The 22,966-nt window shown below is 52.8% G+C and overlaps 1 protein-coding gene across 3 annotated transcripts in view; it reads right to left on the bottom strand.

Annotated features, from left to right (window-relative positions):
- EXOC6B (exocyst complex component 6B) overlaps positions 1-15,105 on the bottom strand; it is a 271,111-nt gene extending 256,006 nt beyond the window's left edge. For all 3 annotated transcript variants that reach the window (XM_082759193.1, XM_082759194.1, XM_082759196.1), the window contains exon 1: positions 14,799-15,105. In XM_082759193.1, the coding sequence (XP_082615319.1) occupies positions 14,799-14,911 (113 nt within the window). In that variant the 5' untranslated portion in view covers positions 14,912-15,105. The remainder of the gene's footprint in view (positions 1-14,798) is intronic.
- Positions 15,106-22,966: the final 7,861 nt, after the last annotated feature.

The following is a 22,966-nucleotide window of genomic DNA, read 5'->3' as shown; positions in this document are numbered from 1 at the left end:
ACAAACACGCCTCTTAGTGAAGGAAGTCATCCCCGGGCAACAGGGCAGTGAAGCAGAACCAGGGCAGATGTGTTTTCTGTCGATGGCCACCGCGAAGCAGCTCCCATTGCTCACGCGTGAGAGCGGTCACCACGCGCTCCCCTTGTCCCTCTGCGAGCAGATGGGCAGCGCACAAAAACCCTCTCGCCGGTCGCAGCAAGATGAGGAGATCTCACAGGAGATGTGGCAGCAGCACCCTGGGGACAGCCCCGGTCCTTTTTCCCCAAAGACATGGCCAGGCTGCAGCACCTGCACGGTCTCCGTCCGCTGCACCGCTCTTAGACGAGGAGAGTTTCGGGCTGCAGGGGTGTTATCGGACGTCCTGCAGCCCTAAAATGATATGGGGGAAAAATATCTCCACATGCAACAGCTGAAGAATCGCCTTGAGGTATTTAATGCTGCCCTGACTCTTGTTTTTTGCTGTTTCGCCCAGGAAATAATGTGATTTTCATCACCTGCAGAGATAAGAGTGCTGCAGGCTGCTGGTTTATTCAGCAGCTGCACACCGATGGGAGGAAACGGGGCCCCCAGAACGTGTCACAGATATCAGGAGTGAGAAACCACCTGTGAAACCACTCCTACATGCCACACAGATGATGCAGGAGGACAGGCACACCCTGCTTTTTGAGCTAGCCACTGCAGGACTGCTCCTTACAGCACCATAACGCAACTCACAGTTAAGCCGCGCTGCAGAAAGCGGCGATCTCCTCTTCAGACTGGGAACTCGGGTGAATATTTTCCACTCCAATAGGAATAAGACACGTCCTTTGGGCAAAACACATTCGTGTTCAACTTCACGGGTGTATTTTGCATAGATAAAAGCATGTAAGAAACCATGCTGGGGGCAATTCAGTACGGAGAGCAGTGTCAGCCCACTTGTAGCTTCGTATTTAGCTTCACCTGCCTGGTGGCCGTGCTGCTGACCCTGCAGCCGCCTTCACCAGGCTGAGTTTCAGCACAGAACTCAGCAGAAACACCTCTGTCGGGACGTGGAAGCACAGGGGATGTCTGCCAGCATTTCTCTGCACTTTGAGCATCACCACGGTCAGCCAGCGGCGAAGGGCTCGGACTTTTCATCCTCTGGGGGTGGTTCCCATTCCCTGATTTGCTCACCTTGTGGAAAGCCTGGTGGCACAAACAGGGCCACGATCCTCTGCCCGTCTCGAAGGACGATGAGAAGGCACCGCTGACATCTCAGCTGCATCCTCCTGCTGCCCTTACACACAAGACACGACCCGCTCCGTGCCGCCACCGTTCCTCCCCGCTGGCAGGACCCCATCGGCTCGGCTCCCATCACAGCTCCTGGTTTGGGATTATTTTCTCTCCCCTCGACAGGGAGCTTCATTTCTGTGCGCACAGGCAAACGCTCAGCAAGGACGAGTTATTTTTCCAGTAAGAGTCACTTGGCTTGAGCCAAACCCGATCTCATTTTGCGCTTCCTGCTTTGATTTCCAGCTTCCATTTATTTTTCTCTCCCCGCCGCCGCGTCCGACCCTTGCTCCGCAGCTTCAGCCACACGTGTAATTAAAGCTGGCTGTGTTATTATCGCCTCTTAACGATTAAAGACTGTTATGCTACCCGGCTGCATACAGGCTCTGCAGCAGCTACGTCCCTCGTATTTTGCCCTGCTAACCAAATTGTCTCTTATTTCCATCATTTATAGCTTCCCGTCAAAATGGGAGCGCTGCCCGATAACCTCACATGCCAACGAGCATCCTGGACTTCAAACGGATCTGTACCAGACAGCTCTGACCATCAGCACCAAAAATGCTCAGGAAAAAGGGAATTGCAGGAATTCTCCCCACCTGCACGAGTGAGATCCTGTTCGGGACAAGGCACGGATCAGTTCAAGGACAGAAGAAACGAGCCCAAAGTGCATTTGGCCTCATCCCCGTCTCCCCAAAACAGCTCTTTTTAAGGAAAATAACAAAGCACTGCTTCATTTCAAGCTTATTTCACAGGGATCTCAATTATTTGGGAGAATCAGAGAGGAATTAATTACATCAACTTTCCCAGGAAAGAATATTTTGTTATTTGCTTCGGACTTCCACGTATTTAGTTTAAAAACTAGAAATAAGGAAGTGGGACAAATAATGATTAAGTGCAGCAGGTCCATGAAAGGACTGTGTTTGGTTTGTGTTGTTTTTTGGGTTTTGGTTTTTTATTTTCCCCTATTATTCCCCCTACCTGTTGCAAAAGAGTTCACTTTCCACGGTGATCTACAACAGCGTCCGAAGCTTTTAGAAAAAAAAAAAAAAAAAAAAAGAAAAAAACCACAAACCTCCTGGCGTATTCACTGCCTCCTGTGGATGTGCCACCTACCGGGTTCCCTTCCAGCGCCTATTTTGGAATCCTCTCCAGCACAAAGTGCTCGCAGGGCCCGCCTGGCACGCAACAATTCGTGGCACGGCCCCAGCAAGGGCCGGGCACTTTTCGCTGCTGCTCCCAAACCAAGGAGAAAAGCAGCAGGAGCAGCACGCTGCAGAGCAAATAGGAAAAACCACCGGAGTTTGTGGTTTTGTTTGGGGTTTTTTGTTGTTTGTTGGGTTTCTGTTGTGACTTTTTGTGAGTTTTTTTTGGTTAATTGATAAATTCAGAACCAAAACCTTGTTCTTAATATGATTTCACTACAAGTGCTGCTAGCGGGCAGAAAGAGGCAGACACGGATGAACCATCCACATGTAAGTATTGCAAACCTGCTTTGGCTCATCCCCAGAACATTTGTGTCATTCATTTATTATCTTATTTTTATTCCACCAGCCGGGTGCTGGCAGGCAGCATTTTTGGTCACCGGAGGCTGCCACGCAGACCTCCAGCGACCACAAGACAAACCCACACCTGAACCAAAATCCCTAAAGTCTGGGGCAAATCAGCCAACTCCAAAAATCAGCATCCAGACCGTAAACATCCCTTTCTTCCTGCAGCATTTGCAGCTCGGAGGGCCAGAGGAACCCAGCTGAAGGCCGCCCCTGGCAGCGGTCCGGCTGTGCTGCAGGAGTGATAACCAAGATAATCCCCCCGCCTGGCTTTGCTCTTGCTTTGTTTCCTAAAGAGATGTTTCCTACGGCCCTGCATGAGAGGGCAGGGTCTCGGAAAGCTCTGATTGGGGTTTTTCTAGCACTTAAATGCAAAGGAAGGGCAATGACATCCAGCATTTCGGATGGATCCCACCAAGAAGTAACCGTTTCTCCGAGCACGCAGGGCAGCGCAGCAGAAGGAGATCAGTAACACAAGCAGCACGTCCCCAACACGAGCAAGTCGAGCTCCTGCATTTCGGTGTAAGGAGCATTCAAGCCCTTGGGGTTCGTTGCTCTGCCAGCCCCAAAAAGCCTCTTCGGGTCCCTGAGACCTCCTACAGCCCAAAGACCCCCCCAGAGGTGCTGGGCTGCGAGATGCAAGCAGAAGCAACAGGGCTTGACAACAAATCTGAGTCCTGACTCCAAGCTGTGAAGTTTCTCCCACCTTTACGAACCTTTTAGGGAAGAAAAGCAGCACGAGGAGGCAGAGGATGGGTGAGCCACCTGACGAGCAGCTGTGTTGGGAGGCAGAGCTGCAAGGCACCCCACGGACACCCCCTACCAACTGCATCTTCTTCCACTGCTTCAGAAGGATGCAGAGGCACAAAACACCGAGGGGGACCCTGACTCTGCAGGGGTCCGTCGTTTTGATGAAAGGGAAAAAGAAATCTCTCTGATTTGTGCAAGAAATGGGTCCAGAAGACCCATTGACACAAGGAATTCACGGTGAGCAGACCTCCACCCGCCCTTAACACACGATTAGCACGGCAGCCTGTGAGCTCAAAGCCTTAATCCAGGGCCCAGCTCCTTACCAAAGAAGCTGAGCACGAAGTGGAAACTTCTCCCTACAGCAACGTCTTACCCAGGAAAGCCCCACGAGGGCTTTCCGAGCAGCAGCCACGGGTAAATTCACTCGGGACCTCAAAGCCACGAGCTCACAGGTGAAGCAGCACACGATGCTGGCAGGAACAGGCAGCCTGAGGAGGGCACCGACACCTCTGCCAGCCTTCCCTGGGGCTCTGCTCCTCTAGCAAACTCAGGTTTTAATCCTCTGGGGTCTGAGGCTCTCCTAAGCAGAGAGAGGAAGAAAGAAATGGATCAGGAAGATGGCTCAAGTGGTCTTTATGCTTTCTAGTTTCTGACAACGCAGGAAGGAAGCTAGCTTGACAAAGGCAATACTAAGGATATAATAAAATAATAAAAAGATCTTCCTTTAACAGGCACCACATTCTAGAGGATTACACCTACCACGGAAGCTCACACCCAAGAAATCAAGCAACCTCTGCTTCTTATCAATTAAGAAAAAAAAAAAAATCTGGGACCCTGGCTCGATTTTGGCATCGCTGCCTCTGCCCAGATTCATTCCCTTCCTCATCGCACCGCTCCCATCAGCGCTGCTCACGCGTTTGAGCTTTGAGACATCAGCCTGAAAGCAAAGTCCACAGCTCCGTGCACCGGCCAAAACGCTGCCTCCGTGCTCCCAGGAGCCTACCTTACCCTGGAAGTCGTCGTGACTCAGCAGAGAGGGGAAAAAAAACGCTCCTGACAGGCAGCTTTTCCCTTTCCGTTCCCCTTGAACGGCGAAAGAAATGTTAAAAAAAGCAAAGCACCGCTTCTCAGAAACCTTTTATGGAAGACCTGGCACATCTCTGAACCTCACGGGCAGATTTTAAGGAGGAGACTTGCTGTGCTGGCTCCAAGAGCCCTGCATGAGCTCAGAAAGCCACACAGAGCTCAGCAGCATCCTCAGCCCCACGTCCCACAAGGTGCAGCGATGTTCGGGGCTTTATTTAGTGCAGGAAGGGAGGCAAGGAATTAATTCTGATCAGAAAAGGGCAAAGAGCTCCTCTGGGCTGCACGTGAACCATCAGCAGGTTCAGGGAGAGGAACAGAGAAGAGGACGAGGATATTGCAGCTCCCTTTTGGCACGGGGAGCAAAGCAGCGACTGTGGGGACGTCTGGGCTTGAGGTGACTTCTGTCCCCCACGCTCTGAAGCCCTGTTAAGAGCCTCTCCCCATGCACAATGCTCCCAGGCTTCATTTCATTCTCCCCACTGGCACCAGTGACAGCACCAACACATTCACCACCCGCTAGAGCCCAGGCCAGAAGCAAAGTATTAAAAAATTGTAAAACTTCCAGTCACAGGTTGCTAAAGCACGGGGATTTCAGGAAGAGTGCAGCCACTTCTGCAGATATTCACCTTTCCTTCACTGCTGCACACAGTTTAAAACCCCAAAGGCACCAGGCTTTTGGGGTTTTAACCCCAAAACACAGCCTCACCCCCAGCTGGTGCCAATAACCACCCCAAGAAGCAGCAGAAATGAGGATTTGCTCGCCTGCTGCCCAGCCCCTTTGGCTCTGAGTGACTGGAAGAGCACAAAGCAGAGCATTTGCCCAAGCAAATTGCCAGCCCTAAGGCCAACCCCACAGCAGAGCTAATGATCTGTGCTAATTAACCAATTTGGAAGGGGAGGGAGGAAATTCCAGCAGACAGGAGCACAGAGCATCCTCGCATCAGAGCGGGGAGCACCCCACAAATAACCCAGCCAGCCCGCTGCCTCCGACGAGCCCTCAGAAAAGAAGGAGAGCCAAAAAGGCAGCTGGAGGAGCTGCTCTGGCTGAAAAACCATCCCGGAGGCTCCTCGAACCCAGCGAGAGCAGAAGGAGCCATCCCCAGGAGTTCAGGCACGTACCTGCTGGGAACACCTCGAGTGCCACGCGCTTGGGAGCAAAGCCAGCCTCGCAGAGATGCTGCTAGCACCCTCACGCAGACGAGATGCCCCACAGCTAAGGCTTCAGGTTCCCAAATTGTTGGGTTTGAGGCAGGACGGCTCCAGAAGGTGCCTCAGCTCCCAGCCTCTGAAGCGTTCAGAATCTGTGATGCAGCCCCGTGGAGCCCCAAACCCCGCACCCCTGTGGGAGCAGGAGGAAAACTCTTACAGGCACAGAGAAACAGCGTGAAAAAGGAAATTAAAAAGGAACAGCTCGAAGTATTACGAGCTCGGGGGTGGCAAGGTAACTGCTTAAAAGATGTATTTATATGCTCCAAGCCAGCAGTACACCAGCGATGAATAAAGGCTTCAAACGCTCACGTACACACGCACCCCCCTCAGCAGCAGATTTTCAAGAAATAAGAGAAATTTTCCAGCTCTGCAAAATTAAAGAGCACAAATGCAATGGCAAAATAAGCTATGCAAAAAAGAAAAGGACCTTTTAAAAGCTGATTTCTTAATCTACGAAAGCTTCTAGCTTATTCAAACATCAGAGGGAGGCGAGGGGTTGGGAGCTCTTTGGGGAAACAAACCCAGCGTGGAACAGCTGGCAAAATGCTTGGCTGTGGGTCTAAGGAGTTTCTGCACCAAAACCTCTCCTGCAGCCACAGACTGAGGTGTTCACAGAAGATATTAAGCCCAGCAGAGCAAAATGAGCAGTTGTGTTTGCTCACAACCACACAAAATTGCCAAGCCACGGACATGGGATCAGCAAGAACCCAGTGCTGGTGTGGCTGTTACTGCGAGAGAAGGGAAGGATGGAAAACGGGACACCAATTCCTGCAGCACGTGGAGATCCCAGCCCGTTGCAGAGCAGGAAAAGGCTTCCTTAAAAAAAAAGTTAGCAAATTTGTAAGTGTGCAATGGAGTAAGAAGGGAACAGCTTCTTCGGGTGGCATTCGGGTGGCAGAAGGGAAAGCAGAGCCTAAAACATCACCGTGCTGCTTAATCCAGCTCAAGAACTGAATCTGCAGCTTTATTTCTACGTGCAGCTCTCATCTTACCAGCGTCGCTGCAAAAAGGTGAGAGCTCCACGAGAAAAGACACCAGGAAAAGGAACAGGGATCCTGAGCGATTCAGAGCAGTGCTAGCAGGAAAATTGACTGAATTGATTCAGAGCTTCCAGCTTGAAAAACAAAAAAAAGACAGGGAAAAGAAGGGAAAACAAAAAAAAGACAACAACTGACCGACGATTTCTCATCATCCTTCGTGACAGCTCAGGCCTTGTCCTAGCAGAAAACAATCTGAAACCCTCAAGAAGTGCACAACACGCAAGTAAGCTGCAGAATTCATCACCTTGAAATGTTTAAACGTTAGAGCAATAGCTGGCTGAGCCATGAGACCAAGCTGTGGGGACGAGATTGGCAGAAGCTCACGAGCAAACTGCAAGAAACTAAATGCACGTGCCTGTGCTTGCTCTGCGTGCAGTTTGATCAGCACCCCCTCCTCACCACCCTCAGAGACAAAACAAGGAACAAGAAGAGCCTTTGATGTGACCGGCACGAACAGGCGCAAGATTTTCTTCGCTATCCATCCCAGAGCAATCCCCTCCGTTCATCCCAAACCCCCACTGCTGCAGCTGGGGCCCAGACCTCAGGAACAGGCAGCAATGCTGTAAGAATAACATACAGCAATTCTGGAGCTTTTACTTAATAGAAAAGCTCTTCTTCATCATTTCAACAGTCTGGTCTGTATCTGAAGATGAATTACACGCCCGCTTTGTCTTCTCCGGGTTAAGCAATCCCAGTCATTTCATGGTTTGTTTTTTTTTTTTTTTTCCCCCCCTCAGAGGCTGTCTGCTCTCCTCTGGGCAGAGGCAATCACAAAATACATATTGTTAGGCTTCTGCATCCATGGAATAAATGGATATTTTATTTAAAAAAAGCTTCAAACCACTGGAAGTGGAACCGGGAGGAGCACGACAGAGGGGACAGAGCAGGTAGACACCACAAGGCAGCTGCCAGCTCCAAGGAAACGCTGCAAACTCACGCAGGGACAGCTCCAGAAGCAGCAGCACAGGCTCCTACGGCTGCTTTTCCCTAATGATAGCAGGGAAATCTCTCCCTTTAGCTCACGACCTCACAACACCGCTGCCAGGCATCAAAGGCGCCTGGGGGGCGAGCAGAAAAACAAACTCGGAGAGCTCCAAGAGCCCAGACACACTTCCACAGCCCCCGGAACAGGAACAGGCACTCGGTAATCTGTCCTTTGACAGTGATTCATTAAACTCCAGAAAGGAATGTACTTCTGGGAGAAAAAAGGAAGAAAACGCAAGCTATAAATAATCAGGCAGCGCATTCCTGCGAGCTGTTCCCTGCAGCCTGCACCGGGGCACGGACTGAAATAAGAAGGGTTACACAATTACAGGGATTCGCCATCCCAAAGTGGCTTCCAGCACCTTAATGCTGCAAGCGAGGAAGTGTTCCTAAAAGCTGGCAGCGTGAAGTGAAGCATACCTCCAGGCAGGGCTTGCTGGACGAAGGATTCCTAAAAGCTGGCATGGAGAAATGAAGCACACCTCCGGGCAGGGCTGGCCGTCCGTCTCCTGATGGACCGTGAGTGCTGGTGCTGAATTACTTCACAGGAGCCCTCGCTGGTTATTATTTGTTCCCTCTCCACAGCAGAAAACACAAAGCTGAAGAGCACCAGCCTGACCAGAAGGGAATACTAATATAATTCAAGCAGCACTGCAACGAGCTGCCTTTTATAAGACACTTAATTAAGTGCATATGAGCAGCGGCACAGGCTCGTTTGCAGGAGATTGCAGTTTCCCCGTCTGGGTGGCAGGAGAACGGGCTGAAAGATGCTTCAAAAGATCCTGCGAGGCTTTTATTAGCAGGCAATTTACAGTTGTCACAAGCAGCTTCCTCAGCAAGCTCTGCGGCCAGCAGTGAGTGTCTGGACGGGCTGCGCCGCGCCGCTTCTCCGCCGCGCTCCCTCGCCGGCAGCCGGCCCTTGGCATCACCGCAGGTAGCACAGAAATGTTATTTAAAAAAAAAAACTGATTTTGTGCGTGGTTTTCGAGTGCTCTTCAGTTCTTACCCGTCCCAGGACCTCAATAGGGTGCTTGGTGGCTGGTCCCAGCACGTGTAGGAGATCCCAGCCCGCCCTGTGGCTGGAGGACAGCGCAGTAGTCGGTAGCGCGAGCAGGAGGACGCCCACCGTGCCCTCTTCACGCCTCCCTGCTGAAATATTCCTTGGGAAGCTCCTAAACCCAACGCCTGTCGCTGCCCCTGGCTTCACATCTGCGACGCAGAGCCTTATCCTCGTCTCACCCACGGCAGCAGGCGAGGACCAGCCCGGCTGCCCGTCCTGCCCAGCACCCAGCCCTGAAGGCTGGCTGCTCCTGCTCCCTGCCAACCCCCCGTAAAGCAGCTCCACTCCCCAGCCGAGCACTTTTCTGCCAGGCGAGGGACTAAAGCAGCTCGCAGAGGGCAAGCCAAGCTGTGGATGTCAGATATTTAACAGCAGAGCTGGCCCCTGGACTCAGCACCCAGCCATCGTGCCGCTCTGGGCACTGGGATGCCATAAAATGAGCCCAAGATGAAGCTGGGGTGAAGTGATCCAGCTGAAATCATAAAGAGGGAAAGGGGAGGGCAACGTTTCAGCACCCACCTGAGCCATGCTGACACCTGGGAGGAGGAAAAGAAAGACAGGGGAGGTCACTTGTGGCAGCCCCAGGAAGCACCCAGCACTCACCTGCCGGCTCTGTGCCCATTTTCACAGCACAGGAGGTCAGGGCAGGGCTGGACAAAGGCATCCAGCTCTCCTAAGCTTTTTTTTAAGCTCCTAAGCTAAGGTTTTCACGTAGCTGGGTCCTTTTTTCCCACCCAGCCCCACTGCTGGTCTGGTTCCCTACGGACACACCTTCCAGCTGAGGAGGCGCTGGGCGCTCGGAGGGACAAACAAGAGCCCCACCGCCTGCCTGACCCTGTCCGTGAGAGCCAAGCCCCCGTTTCCAGAGCTCTGCACCAAAAAATGGGATAGCACAGGGCCGTGACAGAGCCAGGACCCCGGCAAGCTGCTGCTATTTGTCCTGCAGAACAAGGCTCCAGCCTGGAGCAGCGAGAGGGGAGCTCGGTGCGCCCCCAAAATTTGTACAGTGCCTCGGTGCGCAGTCAGCAGCACTCAGAGGCTACTTTCCTTGCTCCCAGAAAATAATATTTGTGATCCCTTTGAATCAGGAGGCCCAGAAAGCTCCAAAAGGAGCCTCTGGCTCTGGTGTTGAAGCAGGACCATGGCACAGGGTGGATGCAGGCAGTGGGATGAAGGTGGCACGCTGCTGGGGTGAGAAAAGGGTCAGCCAGGCAGCTCTGGGTCAGTCGGGACAACGCTAATCCCAAACACAGTCGTGGAAAACTCGATAAAGGATTAAGAGAATGGAGCCTAATTACAGCCCTGCTTTAATCTCCGCCAAGAGCTGCTTAGGAGAAACTACACCCTATCAAGTGGGCTCGGTTTCATTCTTAGGTTAAACAAGTCCGTAATCTCCCCGAACAAGCACAATTAGCAGCCAGATACCCAGCTCCTGGTAAAAAGTAGAGCTCTGCACCAAAGCACGCAGGCAACGACTAATTGCTGCTCGAGATCTAACGTTTGTCAGCTTGCTGAAGGGGTTCAGGTAAGTACAAGCCCTACCGTAACCGATAAAAATCGCAACCACCGAGGAACAATCCAGAAAGTAAATATATATCTAAAAAGGAAACAAACCAACAAAAAAAAAAAAAAAAAAGGAGCTCGATGATATAATTTGCAGATGACACAAGAGCTGGCAGGGTAACAACTCCTGAGATCAGGCAGCCCCGGAGAACAATCCCTTGCAAACCTCGGTCCCTCCCAGCAGCTCCCGCTGCAGCAGCCTCCAGTACAAAGGTGCAGGAGGAGCAAGGAGGAGCACGATCCACAGCTTCCAGCGACTGAAATCCCAAGAAAATAGCTCTGCATTAAGTAATAAATCCTGCTCTGATGTTGAGGAGAAGAGAGCTGCTCGGTGTACGAACAGGAGACTACCCTGGAGAGCACAGACAGAATTTTATCCGCATCGAAAGCGCTGAGGAGGCGGCAGGAACGCCGTAGCTACGTCTGCGCGGCCGGAGGGGTTTTTGCTTTAATTTATCAAACATTGCTTAAAAATCCTTCCCCGCTTTCAAAAAAGCTGCAAACGCAGCTTGAGAGCGAGGAAGGCACGGCATTTTGAGCAGTGGCTGATTTAAAAAGCTCGAGCCGCGCAAACTGCAAAGCAGATGAAGAAGTCGCTTGAAAAATCCAAGTGTGCATTTGAACCGTGAGGTGACATCTGCTGCTAAAGGACACTGCGGAGTAGCAGGGGAAGTGACAGCAAAATATCCGCAGGCTGAAACTGAGAAAAAAAAAAAATGTGAAATGATTAGCAAGTCATACAACCACGAGGGCTCACGGGGAGAAGCGAGTGACGCCGCACGGCCCACGTACAGGGGCTGTCGTGGAGAATAACCCTGCCCCAGCCTGAGTCATTCATTTATGAGCCGGGAGCAGAGCACAGAAAACAGAGCTGGAGTTTGGGCATTTCACTTGGGCTCGGGAGAAGTTAGAGGTCCAGCTCTAGCTCCCTGTCCCTAAAAAAATATACCAAGGGGACAAAAAACTAGCTCCCTGTCCCCAAAAAAGCATACCAAGGGGACAAAAAGCTCGCTGAAGAGCAACAAACCTCATGGGTCAATTGGGTGTAAGGATAATTAGAGTGCTCTGAAGTCACAGCTCGGTCCAGAGGAGCTTTTAGGCCAGCAGGTTTCCTTTTCCCTCGAAGGTTACCTGACCCCACAGATTTACGGGATTCTTAGAAACCTGGAGAGAGGAGATGCAAAAATACTCTGCAAAAATCAAGGAGCGTAACAAAAAGGGGGGAAAAAAAATAAAAAATAAAAGCGGAATTAGAACAGCAGAAGGAAGTGGAATTAGGAGCAATGGATATAATTAGTAGGGGCTGAATAGCAGGAAAGACATCCTGAAACGCATTATTGGGATTCCAGGAGCATCGCGGACCCGAGGGGGTCCCCACAGAGCCTCGCTCAACTTGCTCGGCGTCCTCCTTCGCACACAGCGACGCTGGCTGTCAGGTATGAATCTACACGCATATAGAAAATAGAAATTAAATATTTTTATACTGAGAGCCCCCAGCGCAGCAGGCCACGAGCCGGGCCCCGCTCGTCACACAGCCCAGCGCTGTCGCAACGCTCCCTCGCGTGCCCCCGTCTCCCGTTTTATATTTAGGAGAGGGGCAGAGCTCTGTCCCACATCTGCACAGCGCCTCGCACAATGGAGGCCCGGCCCATCCTGCTGACTCCCAGAATCACAGAAAGAAAACAGCAGAAAAAAAAGGAAAAAAAAAAAAAAAAACGGGGCTGGAAGGGACTTCAAGAAGGCATCGCGGCTTTCCCCCGCCCCAGGGTGAGAATTACTACACTTGATTTTTTTTTTAATTTTTTTTTTTTCCCCTAACAGAAAGCTCTCCCTGATGGGTGGGACACAAACCCACCCAGACAGATGAATTAGCTGGACCTTCATTTTACCATCTTAACCCCTCGGCCACCCTCTGATGATACCAACTCAGCACCGAGCGCCGTGCCCCTACAACACGGGGCCAGCTGCAATCGTGGTACCTAGCTCTGCCGTGTCAGACCCTGAAAACACTGCAATTCTGCAAAAAAAAGCTGGTGCTGGAGGTAGGAGCCCAGCAGCACAGCCTATTTCTGAACCATGTTTTGGGATCTCTGTTCCTAGAAGGGAAGCCAGCCCGGCTCCTGAGACACACTTCTTCCATGATGCTTCCCAGCAGTGAGTCACCTTTTCTTTTATTATTTTTTTTTTCCAAGTTTCCATCATCCACATTCCCGGACTCTCCAGCACATCATGTTTACCCCGAGCTGCTTCAGTTTAAACTCGAGAAATCCTCGGAGCAGGTAGCATTTCTGCTCGTGTAGATAACAGTCCTGATGAAGTGCCACTGCTGAAGTTAACGCAGCGAAGGACAAACCTTGCTTCGCCCCGGATGCTCATTAGTGTTCCTTCTGTGAGTATGCAAAGATAAATATAAAGCCTCCACATCAACCTTTAATATTAAGGAACAAGACTAACTGCGCTTAGCTCTGTGAAACTGAGCAAGAAGAGCCACCCACACGTAATCCTGGCAGTTCCCAGCCATTCTAACCAGTTCTTTCAGGTTTTTTTTTTTTTTTTTTTTTTTTTTTTTTTTTTTTTTTTTTTTTTTTTTTTTTTTTTTTTTTTTTACTAAAGCTACCGCCGCTCACTTTACCTTTAAAGGGTTTGCAGGACTTCAGAAATAAAACTGCAAAGTCAGAAAAAAATAAACAAAGAGGCAGCCCTTCCAGCAAGATGAACCCAGCATCCTATTGATCCACGCACAAAAAGCTTTGCCTTGAACTTTCTGCCTGCACTGGAGCATCAGGGCAAGGCAGACAGCTTAAACCCGTTGATTTCTAAAGGAAGCCACCTGAGTCATTTAAAACCATGACTCTGTAAAGCTCAAACACTGAAAAGAAAGGAAGAGCTGCTGTGGAGGGGATGGGACAGGGGGCTGGAGGGCTGTTTGTACCTAAACGCTCCCACCTGGCACCGTGATTGCAAGCTCAGCAGCTCCTGGGCTGATAGAGAGAAAGCGAAAGATGAAGGTGAAACCCTTACAGCGAGCTATAAACAGCTCTGCCCGTCTGCATCGTTAACCTCCCAGCAGATAACGAACACATTTGTGCCCGGCGTTATGAGTTAACGCGTTTTGGTTTTCACGTGAAGTTCCCCGGGGAACTTCCTCCACTTTAAACGGGGGCAGGAGGTGTTTGCAGTTTGCTGAATCGAGCCCGTGGCTTCTATCGGGACCACGACACTACCAGCATGGCGCCTGCCTGGCAAGAACAGCCCTCAAACGGGCAGAATTCACCTCAAATATCACGATTAAAAATAAATACATCAGACGGTTCCTCCTGAGAAAGCAGGGTTCGGTGGCACAGCCAGCTCGCACATCTTCCCAATTAACAACACAGCAGAAACTCCTGCTGCAAAACCCTAAAGGGCACGACAAGGGAACACATATGGGGTCGAGGAGCAGACCCAGAGCCACGGGCAGGAGCAGGAGGGAGAAGAAAAGCTGAGGGACGGAGCTGTGGGGCCAGTGGCTGCCTTCACCTGCACTGCTCGGACAGGAGAGCTCGGCAGCGGGGTCTGCCAGCTGATGGACACCACAAAAACCGCTGGAAAAAAAGATGTTTAAGGGGAGAACAAAGGAGCCATTAAGCAAGCAGAAGCATTAACTCACATCCTCATCAGGACCGTAATTGTGCCCGCTCCGCAATTAGTCACGGTTTTTGTGAAGGGCGGACAAGGGGTTGAGGAATAACTTTGACAAGTGCTGGGGGAAAAAAAACAAGGGCAGCAAAACCCTCGTGGTCCTTCTCCTCCTGCGTCCTGCCCGTCCTACAGGTGCCACCACGGGATGGGTGACAGCTCCTTATTGTCACCCGGGGACGAGCTGGAAGGACGCAGGCCCCGAGAAGGAGAGGAGAAGTGGTCCAACACCCAACGCATCCTCACACCACAGCTGTGCACGGCGAGGAGAAAAGCAGCGCAGGGACAGGAGGCAGCACCCGAAGGTGGCAGAGGAGAAATCGGAGAACCAAGAGGGGCAGCAGGCAGGTGGTGAGCCAAGCCTCACCCCAATCACCTCCTGCACCTCCCACGCCCCCAAATCCAGCGATTTGGGGGGTTTCTCTCCTTTCTGGAGGGTTTTTCCCTTGCAGAAAGGAATCCCCTTCCTCCTCACGCCGCCTCCAGGGCTGGAGACATCCCCTTGGAGCCTCGGGCAGCAGGCACCTGCCCACGGGGGGAGCACCCCGGGGTGCCCCAATCCAGCCCCGTGGGTGCTCCCCAAACCCCGTGGGTGCCCCCCAAGCCCCGTGGGTGTCCCCACGAGCCCCATACCTGAGCGTGGGGCCGATGCAGGCCGTGTCGGTGCTCTCGATCTCCCGCAGGATCCTTTCGTGCTCCGCCGCCGTCTCCAGGCTCTCCAGCTCCGCCATCTTCCCCCGCTCCATGGAGGAGGAGGAGGAGGAGGAGGAGGAGGAGGAGCAGGGGGAAGGCTCCGGAGGGCACACAGCGAGCCCAGCCGAGCCGGGCTGAGCCTCCCCTACTACCTGCCGGCCCTCCCTGCTCCCCTTCGGCCGAGCCCTGGCTTCGGGCACGCCGGGAGTTGTAGTGCGGGGAGCCCGGGGCTGAGCCGGGGCCTGCCGGGGAGCCGCTGCCGGGAGCCCGGCCCCGAGCGGGGCGGGGAGAGCCCCGGGGCCGGCCCCCGGAGGGAGAGGGGATGGCCGGGAGCAGGGAGGGGAAAAGGGGGAAGGTGGTGGGGAGGTGGCTGCGGGAGGGGGAGGTGGGCGTGAGGGGATGCAGCTCCACGGCGGTGACAGGATCCGTCAGGGGACGCAGCCCCATGGCAGTGATATCTCCAGTGAGGGGACACAACCCCACAGCAGTGACATCCTCCATGAGGGGATGCAGCCCCATAGCAGTGACATCTCCAGTGAGGGGACACAACCCCACAGCAGTAACATTCTCCATGAGGGGACACAAACCTACAGCAGTGATACCCCCGTGAGGGGACACAACCCCACACCAGTGACAGCCTCCATGAGGGGACACAGCCCCATGGCAGAGACCCCATATGTCGTCCCCTGTGAGGGGACGCAGCCCCACAGCAGTGACAGCCTCCATGAGGGGTCACAAACCCATAGCAGCAACATCCTCTGTGAGGGGACACAACTCCACAGCAGTGACATCCTCCATGAGGGGACGCAGCCCCATGGCAGTGATGTCCTCCATGAGGGGACGCAGCCCCATGGCAGTGACCCCAAGTGTCATCCCCTGTGAGGGGATGCAATCCCATGGCAGTGATATCCCCTGTGAGGGGACACAGCCCTATCGCAGTGATGTCCTCCATGAGGGGACACAGCCCCACAGCAGTAACATCCTCCATGAGGGATCACAAACCCACAGCAGTGACATCCCCCATGAGGGAACACAACCCCACACCAGTGACATCCTCCATGAGGGGACACAGCCCCATGGCAGTAACATCCTCCATGAGGGGACACAATCCCACAGCAGTGACATCCTCCGTGAGGGGACGCAGCCCCATGGCAGAGACCCCATGTGTCATCCGCCCTGTGAGGGGACACAGCCCCATGGCAGTGATGTCCTCCATGAGGGGATGCAGCCCCATGGCAGCAACCCCATGTGTCATCCTCCATGAGGGGTCACAAACCCATAGCAGCGACATCCTCCATGAGGGGACACAGCCCCATGGCAGTGTCCCTTGTGCCATGTGCCCCTGAAGGGACACAATCCCACAGCAGTGACCCCATGACATCACCCATGATAAGTCAGAAACCCATAGCAGTGACATCCTCCATGAGGGGACATAGGCCCCTGGCTGCGACCCCATGTCTTCCCCTATGAGAGGATGCAGCCCCACAGCAGTGACAGCCTCCATGAGGGGATGCAGCCCCATGGCAGTGTCCCTTGTGCCATGTACCCTTGAAGGGACACAAGCCCATGTCAGTGACATCCCCCCTTGAGGGGTCACAGCCCCACAGCATTAAACCTATGCCATATCCCTCGAGGGTACCCAGCGCCATGGCTGTGGCCCCACTGTCACCACGAAGGGAGGTTCCCTTCATGTCCCCAAGTGAGGGGACACCCCTGTAGGAACATCCCTCTGTAGTGCCCCAAGAGGTTCAGCCACCACACCATTCTCCCCCAAAAAAGAGCCCTCCCTTGCAGCGCTGTGTGCCCTCTGCCATCTTCCCCATGAGAGACTGTCCCCAGCTTAGCCCCTTCCTAGGGATGTGCCCAGCAGGCCCCCAGTCCAAACTAACCTCATCCCCCTCCCACCCCATTGCAGAGCCCCTATAATGGCCCTGGGGAAGGCGAAGACACCCAGAGCAGCCCCAGAGGTGCCTTCACCCAAGGACACCACAGAGCTTCCTACAGACAGCGCTGCCAGCCTCCGAAAACAGCCGTGGGTGTCAAGGTCTCCTCGAGAGCTCGCTGTGGCTCCCGCCACTAATCTCTCCTAAAATGCCTGGTTATCATTTATTATTATTATTATTTGGTGTCTGAAAACTATGCGTTATCCCAGCGATGTGCTGGCACTGCGTTGGGTGCCAGGAGATCCCGTGGTCTGCGAGAGGCACAGCGGGGAGCTGTGACGTGTAATGGGGTGAAGAGCAGGAAGGACAGGCTACACATGCTGCCGGGGGTTTCTGCGTTTGCTTTTGTTGTTTCGTGCTCTGAGATATAAATAAACGGAGTTAATTGTAAGAGCACGCCTCTGGCTTCCCTCGCTGTGGCTTCCTAAGAGGCTGAGCGCTGCTGGTCTGAATATCTCTGCATCATCCCCTGAATCAAATGAGAGGGTGACAGAAGAACTTCCCAAATCGCTATCCGTGCGTGACTTTAGCAATACAAGAGGGGCAAGGAAAGCCCGACAGAAACTTTGTTAGCTCATATGAAGTTCAGCAGCTCTTGCATATCATGCCTACGGCTGCCAAACACGGTGTCGTGCGAGACCAGATGGATGTCGCTTCGGATGTGTTAACACCAGTGAGGAAATCTGTCCTCGGATGGCAGTCACCATGGAGATCCGATAGAAGCTTCCCGAGGACCAGAAGCAAAAGAGACACGTCAGCGAGATAATGGAGGCAGATAAAAATAGCAATCGGGCAATTTCTGAGCCCAGCAGACGACGCAGCATTCCCCCAGGGCTGGTTCGGGATCCGACAGGAGGGGAGCGCTGTGCATTTTGCGCCTGCCTCCGCCGGCTGCTCCGCAGAGGCGAGCTGGGCTCTCCTCCTCACCAGCGCGCCAGGAGCCCAATACTTCCAGCACCCCTCCTCGCAGGTGCAGCCCCCCGTGGCAAAGCAGAGCCAGGAGATGGGCTGGGATTCAAACCGCTCTGGACTTCAGACCACTGAAATGAGCTGCCTGTGGCTTCAGGAAATATATAATGCGCTGCTCGGCGTGTGATACATGCCCAGCTCCGGTGTGAAACCCACAGACACCACCACCTACCGCTGCTAGCAGCTAAGGAGATTACTGTTTTTGCTCAAATTAGTACGGTTCTGAGCCAATGTTCCTGAAGGCAGTGGTAAATATTGCATTGTCTTCACCGAGCCTCAGAAACAGGATTAAACACCAGAGGCTGAGCGAGCGGCTGGCGGTGGCGCTTAATGGTTTGGGTTACAGCATGAGAGCTGCTAGGAAGGACACCAAAGCCAGCTCTGATCCTGAATGCTCAACCAGGTGATGGTGCCACCACAAACACCATGCTCAGCAGGGTCTGGTTTTCTGTTCTGAGCACACTGCTTGGTCCACCAGACCCCTGCAAGGGCTTTGAGCCTGGAGCTGGGAACTTAGAGATTGATTTGTCACCCAGCTCTGACATTTACTCCTTTGTTAACTTCAGTCTCATGGTCCTGTACCAGCAGAAAAAAAAAAAAAAAATGGAGAAAAACAGAGCATTAACCTCCACAGACGAACATGGGAAGATACTTTGAGGCACGGTAACACTGTCTAAAAAGAAATGTTTGGTTTTAAATGGAGTTAAAGTAAATAAAAGTATACATTAATTTACCAGCAAAACTTCATGTTTTTTCTCAAGAGGAAAGCACCAAAAATATTTCCATAGATTCATAATTATTCATGGAAAATGGGGAAGGAGAAGGGATGTTTTTATCTTGTAGGGGGGCCTCCTGAAGAGCACTAACCATAGATTTTTTATGCATCAAGTGGCTTCCAAATCTGTGGTGAAATGTGAACGCCGAGGCTGACGTTCAGCTCTTCACCCACCATCACCTTCAGTTCTCCTCAGGTCACTGCCATCTGGGATAAAAGTTTCCATTCTGCACAAAAAAAAGCCCCATTCTTCGTCCCTGGACTCGGGGCATCTGGGCACCTTCAGATGAATTTTCATTGCTTACTGACACGGCGTGTCTGGGGTTTGCCCTTATTATTTGTTGCCACACAAACGTTGTGTCATTTGAAAGCCCGTCCCCAAGACGTTTATTCATCCTTGCCAGTCACTGACACAAGCATTCTGCATTTGTATTGTTCTAATTTATTAATCAAATCATCATGCAGAACCAACACAAACGCATCAAAGATGTCTGTTACAAGCTCATAAGCCCATTAGAAAATGGTATCACTTGCCTGACAGATTCTATTTCCCTAAAAACAATGCTGGCTGACAGGAGCTCCTTTATGTTCCCTTAATTTCCAGCTAACGAAGTTCCATATCGGTAGGTGCATTGTTTTTATGGGGCAGGCATCAGCCAGACAGAGCTTGCAAAAATCCCTTTTAATCCCTGACCTCCCTTTAGCATTTTTCCAGTTCTACACTCGGCTGTAATTCTGACATTTCACTAGATGGATCCCACTGACAGAATTTCTTTCATTTATTTTATTTTATTTTATTTAAATCCCAGCGATCTCTTTCTCATTGTGCTTGCTTTGGTGGTCCCTGGGTTTTCAGCCTGTGCTGTTATTTTGCTGAACTGCTTCCAACAGCTCCCGGCGTCTCCGTGTCCCTGCTGGTGTCCCCCTCTCGCTGCTTGTCCCGTCCCTTCCTCTCACTTCCACGGACTTCAGACCCAACCTTTGGAGGAGTTTGACACGTTCAAGAAATGCTCTGTGGGCTCATCTTCTTTTGGTCTCGTCGGTGTCATTCAGGAAAACGTTTCACCGTGAAATAAGAGGGCTGGAAAACTGATCCATGAATAAAAACGGGAAGGAACAAGGCACAGTGCGGGATGAAGAAGCCGCCTGCAATGTTGGGAACTCAAACCATACCTGCGGGCTGGTCCCTTCCCTGATGCTGGGTCACTGGCAGTCCCCCACAACCTGCCAGCTCCCCGGTTTTCCCAGCCCTAATCCCTCATCCCCTCTTTTTAAGCAGCGTCCTTCCATTTCCACAGCACCACGCAGCTTCGACCCTCGCTGCTCTCCCGGAGCCCCGGCTGCTGCCCTCGCTTCTCCTGCTGGCCCCCAGCCTCCTCCTGCTCCCACCTCTCCCTCCTGCCTTTCCCAAACCCCTTCACCATCACCTCATTTGCAGCCGGGCTGTGCATCACCATTCACCTCCTCCCACCCCAGCGCATGAAACTCCCCCAGAAAATCCTCCTGATTTTTCTAAACCAGCAGAAACGACGGAGACCAACCCTCGAGGCGCCGCGGGCGAGCCCTGTGCGCTCGGCCAGCCCCTCCTGTTTACCCTGGGCGTGCAGCAGCCTGCTTTCCTTCCCCAGCACCGACCTTTAGCCCCTCTCCAACCTCTTGGGAACGAAGCCCCGCAGCCCCAAGAGCTGCCCCTGTCTCATTCCGCCTCCCACCGAGGCTTCACCCCACCGAAACCGCCCCGCGCAGAGGAAACGCGGCCGTGCCCGGCCACGGGGAGCTGGAGGGCAGCAGAAGCCTTTCAGCAGCTGCTGCTTTGGGAAGGGCCGTGGCTGGCTCTGCACCCTCCGCCACCATCCCACACACTGTGCTGCCACCCACAGCAGCCAGCCGGGGGGTTCGGAGGCTCGGGGCTGTGCTCCCACCCCGGTTCTCGGTGCCTTCAGGCAGGTGCCCCTGCCCAGAGCTGGCTTTGTCGTCCCCATCCGTGTCTGTCTGCACGTAGCGGTGACCCCAAGATAATTCAGTTTCCCAGGCCGTGTTTATAGGGGATAAATCCCAGTCTTCCAGCCACCGCTCTCGCTGTGCTTGAAGTCCTGCTCTGCTTCCCATCAAGACCTGCCAACGCTGAAATAAATTTTGAAGCCTCTCTGATATTGCAGTGCTGTTCCCCATGCCCCTGCTTGGGACTCGATGTTTTTGATTCTGATTCCTGCTTTCTCCTGCGTGCTGTCGTGCTTTTCCTTCTGAATACAGGAAATTAATAGAAAGAGAGACTGAAACGGTGGCAAGGTGGACTTCATGGGCTTCAGCCTTGGGGTCCGAACTGAGCTCTGGCTTTCCAAAGTTGTGGACGGTTTTTCAAAACTGACTTTCTGGGTTAGTTAAAGACAGGGACGGGGATCTCTGGGGGCAATGCTGGGGTGAAAACCTCTCGGCAAGCCGCACTGGGGTACCTAAATTCCTGCCAAAACCCACCAGCAGCACATGGGGTGGCTTCACCCAGCCAGGACTTGAGAGCGAGGGGGCAGACCTGCGGCTCAGAGCAGCTCTGAGCCTTTTTAGGAGCTCACAGAGCCAGATTCTGAGCAGGGCCTGCATGAAACACCAGGGGATCCCCCAGCTTGGGGGCTTCTGGGCTACCAGAACAAGAAGCAGAGCTCAGGAGCGAAACCACAGCCCTCCCTTCCAGCTGCCCCGGCCGTAGTCATGGAAATCTCCCCCGAAATGAGGGCCGCAGCCAGGGCCACCTTGTGTGACTTGCAGCCCTGCCCTTCTTGGGTGGTAACGACGGGCAGAAATACCCAGGGCTCTTCCTGAAAGCTATTGTTCAAAGTCCTTTGCTGGAGGAATTTCGCGTTTCCTCTCCAGCACGGGGGAGCCCTGGCAGCACTACTCCAGCAGCGGCTGCTCCAGGGGCCAGCTCCAGCGTTCCCGGGGTGGATTTCCCTCCGGGTGGGTTTCCCTCAGGGTGGGTAAAACCCACCCAGGGCCTCTCCTGCTTTTGCCCGAGCCCTGTTACACCCCGCAGAAGCTGCCCAGAGCACTGCGGCCACACAGGGACGCGATATCCCAATGCCAACAGGAGCCGTGCTGCAGAAGCTGAGCAGCTCGGGCAGCTTCTCGGGACAAATCCTCAAACCCTCTAGGCGTTAACTCCAAACAATGGGCAGTCTGGACAATTCTGATAAGACACCAGGGGCCACCTCGAGCAGCTCGGTTGTGTTTCCACCCCCAGCAGCTGCCCCAGCCACCTCCCCAGTCCTTCGCCCTGCTCCCCTCCCGCAGCCCCAGCTTGGAAATGCCGCTGACACCTAGCGTCGTGTCCCTCGACTGCACCCCGAGCCTCAAGGGAAGCCCAAAAGCTGGGGAACGTGGGTGATTTTGTGGGCCACGGGGTTCAGGAAAGCCTGCACCCACCTTTCCTCCACCCTGGATGCATCCTTGTAGCCAGCAGAGCTGCGCAACCGGAGCTGATCCTGCTCCGTGCGACCTGTCTGCATCACTCCGCTCGTCCTCCCGCACCTAAAATCCTAAAACTGTGTGCTGCCCCTTGCCCTTTTCCAGCACTAATTTTAATTTTTGGAGCTGCCGTTTCTGGAGTCCTCCCTCCACGGGGAAAGTCTCTGTTTGTGAATCGTCCCTGCGGATTTACGGCTGGGTTTGGGTAGCGGGTGAGGAGAGGAACTAGCAAGCTGCAAAAAAAAAATACCCACAGGGATAAAAGGGCAGCCAGGAAAAGTCAGAAATAAAAATAATAATGAAATAAAAATTAAAAAAAAATAAAAAATATTTAAAAAATAGAAATAGAAATAGAAATAGAAATAGAAGTAGAAATAGAAATAGAAATAGAAATAGAAATAGAAATAGAAATAAAGAAGAAGAAGAAGAAGAAGAAGAAGAAGAAGAAGAAGAAGAAGAAGAAGAAGAAGAAGAAGAAGAAGAAGAAGAAGAAGAAGAAGAAAAATAAAAGTGCTTTGGGGATTTAATTTGGGATTTAATTTGATTTGGGATTTTTAGGAAGTAGCCTAGATCCCCCGATACGAGGCTCCCTACCCCTGCAGAACCCCATCCATCGCCTTTCATCCCGCAGGGCTCTGGCAGCATCACGTCAGGGTGCTTGGAAGGAGAAACAAAGAGAGCTGGTGCCTCCTTGTTCCTGAGCACAAAAAAAAAAAAAAAAAAAAAAAACTGAGACTGCAGCAGCCCTGAAATCGCTGAGTGGTGATTGTGCCACATTGAAACCCAGCAGATATTTGAGGAGGATCTGCAGGACTAAAGGGCACGGCTAAACTCCCAGCTCTCACCTCAGGTGGGATTTGGGACCAGGGAGTGCTGAGCGCCCCCAGGCCTCCCCGCACGGGCGATCAGACCCAGGCACAAGTGTCCCCATCAGTCAGGGATGGGATTTGGCTGCAACGCGA

The sequence above is a fragment of the Aythya marila genome (assembly GCF_965140915.1).
Source record: "Aythya marila genome assembly, chromosome: 4".
NCBI classification, from domain to species: domain Eukaryota; kingdom Metazoa; phylum Chordata; class Aves; order Anseriformes; family Anatidae; genus Aythya; species Aythya marila.
Note: the sequence above shows the minus strand (reverse complement) of the source record. Positions and strands in the feature narration are given on the sequence as shown.